This window comes from Chenopodium quinoa, unplaced genomic scaffold, assembly GCF_001683475.1.
Source record: "Chenopodium quinoa cultivar QQ74 unplaced genomic scaffold, ASM168347v1, whole genome shotgun sequence".
In the NCBI taxonomy this organism is placed as follows: domain Eukaryota; kingdom Viridiplantae; phylum Streptophyta; class Magnoliopsida; order Caryophyllales; family Amaranthaceae; genus Chenopodium; species Chenopodium quinoa.
In genome coordinates, this window is record NW_018744151.1 from 1,098,328 (window position 1) to 1,104,327 (window position 6,000).

General features: G+C 28.6%; 1 protein-coding gene across 1 annotated transcript; it reads right to left on the reverse strand.

The window, feature by feature from the left end:
* Positions 1 to 2,199: 2,199 nt before the first annotated feature.
* On the reverse strand, positions 2,200 to 2,562 carry LOC110693380 (calcium-binding protein PBP1-like). The gene has a single exon (XM_021870505.1). It carries the CDS (start codon positions 2,560 to 2,562, stop codon positions 2,200 to 2,202), a length of 363 nt encoding a protein of 120 aa, XP_021726197.1.
* Positions 2,563 to 6,000: the final 3,438 nt, after the last annotated feature.

Below are 6,000 nucleotides of genomic sequence, written 5' to 3' on the forward strand. Positions count from 1 at the left end.
TGATTTGGTATCTGTACTGTTTAATGAGTGTTTATGGACACTTGTTAAGTACAGTTTTATTTTTCAACAATTTATTGTTGAAGTAGAAGAAACACCCTCTAAGAAAAATTTTTGAATCATATATGGTTAATCTAAAGAGAAAATCATTTAACTTCTTAACTTGTCTCGTTAATTATATATATAGTAACGGAGTATGAATTTTAAGTTAGCTTAACTAGCTTATCGTTCATGATCATTTGTAAGAAGATCCAATCCAATCAATTTATAAATGCAATAGTCAGACTTATATTACTCGTAGCAAGTTTATTAATACTATTCCATCTGTTCTGATTCTTAAACTGAACTGAAATTAAAGGGCATATATGATAATCGATCCTAAGACCTCCTAAAATCGGGAGGAAAGCTCTAACCACTTGAGCTATCCCTCACTCTCATTATTGCTTTTTATAAGTATATAATCTCATCCATGAACAAAAGTCAATGCCAAATCTATTTTTTATGATATAGAGATCAATCCTCGCAATTACGAAGTAACTTGTACAAATAATTTAATAACGGCATTGGAAGTTGAAAAATTATTAAGTTTGACAATCACCATAATTTTTCGACGTAAGTGCATAAAGCACTCGCAAATTGCATAGATATTTCCTTGTTAGATGACAATATTAGTATAAAAAATCAAGCTAGCTAGCAATATATCCCTTGTATTTTAAGAAAGGTTGGAGTAAGTCATTGGACACTAATTAAGGTCAAAGCCATATATGATATATCGATCTAGAATATGACTCATTCATACTTGCTTTTTTTTTTTTTTTTTTTTTCTTTTTTGACGAGAACGTTCATACTTGCTTATCTTAACATTGTTGATAGATAGATTTTGCAATTCAAATATTTTAACTTTTATAATCACATATATACACGAAGTATTTTCTACAAATTAAGTAAATATTTTAACTTTTATAATCACATATATACACGAAGTATTAGTACCTTCTAGGCTTCTACACAAAAAAGTACATAATTACCTAAACAAATTATCAATGTATTAAAATTATTATACGAAGTATTTTCTACGAAATAACAAATAAGTATTATTATATGAAGTATTTTCTACAAAATAACATATAAGTAAACATTACTTTCTAGGCTTCTACACAAAAAAAAAGTACGTAATTACCTAAACAAATTATCAAAGTAATAAAATTATTTTAATACTTTGCACAAAAAAGTATTTAAGTTGTACAAATAATTATAGAGTAACTTTTATCAACATATACGAAGTATATTTTTTTAATAGAAGATTTATCAACATATAAATAGCATGAATTATTAACTTTTTACCCTCTCTGTCCCGAAATATCTGACACAACCAACTTTACACACATATCAATGCACTAGTTTGACTTTATTTTTATATAAATAAATATTAACAAAAATTTATTAAAATTATAGTATTATGAAACTTTATATTAATACCTAACAACATATTTTATGATAAAATATTTTTTTTATTATGTTAGTAAAAAATTATGGTCAAAGCTTTGGTTTTTTTGGTGCAGTTGTGTTCAAAATCTAATCTAAATTGTGCATGAATTGTATAATCTCATATAATGTTAAGTTTTTCCCTCCAAAAACATTTGTTATATTGTTTTAATTCTAAAAAAATGAATCTTTGTGAGATATGGAATATGACAAAATAATGCATAGGATATATAGCTATGGGTTTTGAAAATTAGCAAAGATCTAGATATTCTCAAATAAGACAATCTTTCGAACTTATGCTGCTTTCATGGACAGGCAAGCAAAAAACGAGGTTATAAAGAGTATGTGTAGTGTCTATAACTTATGATCAACTCAAATAGACCATTTTGTTGAAAGAAATGAAATCTTTTTTTAAAAAAAAAAAAAAAAAAAAACTGGTGAATTGAACATTTGATCATTTGGTAGCAATGAAGCGCTTCATTTATCATGATATAGGCTGGGATAATACATAACTTAAGACATGCATGAATTCTAACAAAAATCACCTATTACATAATCAACATTGGCATTCCTTCAATTAAATTACAAAACAATGCAATGAAATGACTTCAAAATTAAAAATTAAAAAAATTAAAAATACAAGAAACTTGCAAAATAGCATATATAGCTAATAATACCCTCAATTAATTAGTTATAATAAACTAACTAAACATAGTATTAAAAGCATGATGATTTTTGTCCAAGAGCTTGTTGAAGCCACCTCATTGAACCATCCATCAAACCAGGACTCAACCTAAACATTAAAACACAAAACTCCATTTGATTCAAACATCCATCTTTATCAACATCTCCTTCCCTCATCATTTCCCTTACTTCTTCATCACTCATTCCCTTCAACCCTAAAACCGACAAATTTCTCTTTAAACTCTCAAACGTTATCACCCCCTTTTGCTCATCCATTAGTAGTCGAAACCCGTTGCATAGCTCCTCCATGAACCCTTCCTCGCCGAGGTTCTCCACCATCGATGGTAAGAAATCCTCGAACACAACCCCGTTACTAATGCCTTGTTTCGAAGCCATGACAAATAATGTAAGTATATATGTTGAAAATAATATGTATTGAAAATAATATGTATGAATGTATGATAATGTTGGTTGAATAAAAATATATGATGAGTTTGTGTATATATATATAGGTAGTGTATGTAGGAAACAAAAAAATAGTGGAAATTACATAAGGAATTGGACGAAATAGATTATGCCAACGAAGTTACAGATTGGCAGTTGGAATAAGTAAAGTTAAAAGAGATGTTTTTGGAATTTGGTGTTATTTTGTTAAGGTTGCTTTCCTCGAAGTTGCACTTTACTGTGTTTCTTATATAGAAAGTATTTTTATAGGCATAAATATTGCAGTTTCCTTTTGAGCCTGCGTATTTATGTTCTTTGGATGGGAACGTAGGAAATTGCAATGTAGCCTACTTCTTCGGCATTTCTTTTTCCATCATTGCTTCTTTAATCTTTAGGGATGGATGTGCATTTAAAGAAAGACTTGATCATCGATATGTGTTTTTAGAAAACTTTGACCGTATTAGGTGATTTAGGCGCATTCATGGAATTATAACACGTGATACCTTTCGCAACCTGATAATGACATGGTGTTGTGTTTTACTGTACAATATAAGTGATTGAAACATTTAAACGGTCGTGAATGTTATATTTCTTTGGTTTTATGTGGATGCTTTTATTAGGAATTGGTGGATACACCAATGCGACCCCCATGTGCAACATACGTTTATTTGCTAGAATCTTATTCGGTCATTATCTTTCTCTTATAGTCTTATGAAAAGTAATCTCAAATACACTTTTTAATTTCTCCTAATAAACGGTTGGTTGTGTTCCTATGAGTGGTGCGTCTTGGTGGAGATGACAAACAAGTTATGGGTTAGATTAAGGGTCAAGATCACAATTAGCATTTTATTTAACTTATTAAGCAGTATTTTTACATCAAATGAAAGAAATGTGCCAATTTTAATTAATTTGTACTCGCGACTTTTCATTTAAAAAACAAGCAATTATCAAATTTATGCAAATTTTTGTTTATTTATCAATTAATAACCTTTGAAGAAGTCAATGGATATACAATTAATCAATTATACAAACTTCACAATAGTAATAAACTAGGTTAGATCCCGTGTCATGCACGGTTTTTTTTTACTCTTTATTACGGTGTATTAATTGAAAATTATGTTTAAATATATAATAAATAATTTGGTCCAAAATAAATTTCTTATTTTATTCCAAATCAAGCAACTTAAAATATTTTTTTTTTTTTACCCTTCATGATTGCATATTGTATTTTCTATTCAAGCTTTCTTATATTTTGAACCCTAATGACATATAATTTTTTATTCTATGTTTGATAATTTTTCATTTACTGATTAAATGTTAGATTGAAAGATACATATTCATGATTTTTTTACTATAAATAATCATACATTTAAAAGTGATTGTTTATAAAGAAATTTATATAAGATATGATTAGATATTTAAATTGCTAAATATATTATTTTATGATTATTTTCCTTAATTTTTGGAAGAAAATACTTGCATATATTCTTTATCAATTTTTCAAAAAGTCTTTTTTTTGTAAAAAAAAACACACAAAAAAAAACAAACAACACTAAGGACACACCAGAAGATGACACATGTCATTGCTGGTGTGTCTTTTAGTATTTTGTTATTGATGATTGATTTTCATTACATTGTCTCCAAATTTATTCAAATACAGTATGTGTTTATATTGCTATTGTCGAAAACAAAACAAAACAAAAAAAATATATATATATATATTCAATTGTACTAAATATATTACAATGAGTCAATGACACATGATATATATCACCTATATCAATATAGACCTATATATATACATTAAAAGATACACCGTATTGAGTTAACGCCTAATTAATAGTGTGTTTGGATAAAGAAATGAGAAAGAAAAGAAGGGGAGGGTAGAGAAAGGGAGGGGAGGGAAGGAAGATAAGTTTCCTTTCAAATCTCTTCATGGAGAGATTAATTTCTTATACTTGAATATAATTTAATTCTTTTAATTCCTTTCTTTTTTCATTTGTGATCCAAATGAAAGAAATTATATCCCTTATATTCCCTTCCTTTCCCTTCTTTCCCCTCTTTTTTCTTCAATTCAAACAAAGTGTAAGAGTCTAATGCTAGTACTATTGTCTTTTGCCTTTTAACATTCTTTAATACGGAATATTAGTAACTCTTACGGAGGAGTAATACAAAATACAATATCGAAGTACACTAGCTCTCTTTGTTCGACTTAAATTATCTCATAGCCCTTAGAATTATTTTGCCTACGTACTCATTTTAAAAAATGTGGAGTTCTTTATTTTGTCTTTTGCATGCGCATGCAAATGTAAAAACTCTATGGTAGTAATTAGACTTGCCAATTTTTGACCCCGCAAACCTGATTCGGTTTTGTACATTTTTGGTGTTTAGAGAGCCACAAGGGCGGGAGTGAGAATCGATCCCAGGATTTTCTAGAATCGGGAGGAAAGCTCTAACCACTTGAGCTACCCCTCACTCTCAACTGATCCGGTTTTGTGGGTCTTGAACAATTTTTTTTTGACCCGTAACCCGATTTAGTTCGAACTCGTTTAACCCATAAATTTGCTTATCAAACCCGATCCGAACCCGACTTGTCAACTCGAATTTATTGTTTTTTAAAAAAGAACACATTATTTGAAAATTAAAATTAGCTTATTGATTAAGTTTGATAATTTGTCTACCATCAGATATTCATTTAATCTATTTTTCTTTAATCTATCTCATATAACTCTTGCTTAAATCCACACCAATCACCTCTTACACCAATCATTGACTTACACTAAGGGTCTGTTCTCATACGTTTATTTTCAGTTCAGTTCAGTTCAGCTCCTAATTTTCTTCTCTTATAGAATATTTATTTTAGTTCAATTCAGTTCAGCTCCTAATTTTCTTCTCTTATAGAATATTCATTTTAGTTCAATTCAGTTCAGTTTAGTTCAGCTCCTAATTTTCTTCTCTTATAGAATATTCATTTTAGTTCAGTTCAGTTCAGCTGATTTCAGTCTATTAGAAGTTTAGAACAGACCCTAATTGCATCCGCATAATTCCGGCATGTAACCGATTGAATTGATATGTCTACTGATATTAGATGTTCATTATTTTATAACATGTTTACTATTTTATTATTAAATGTTCATTTTTTTCATGTTTATATTTTTTTTAACTAAATGTTCATTTTATAGAGTGTTGATTTAGACGGATTGCGGATAGGTTATTTTGGGTTATTTGATTCATAAGTATGCAGCTATAATAGCTACATAAGTACGCAGTTAAGACTTAAGACCCATTGCTCTTATACACCCTAATACCCTATGGTGGATATATTCTATAAAAGACTTTTTGGGCCCATATATATATATATACATATACTAGTATATAAAATAAAAAAAT

What these genes read in the sequence shown, in the direction of transcription:
- LOC110693380 (XM_021870505.1), bottom strand. Translation starts at nt 2,562, where the DNA reads ATGGCTTCGAAACAAGGCATTAGTAACGGGGTTGTGTTCGAGGATTTC.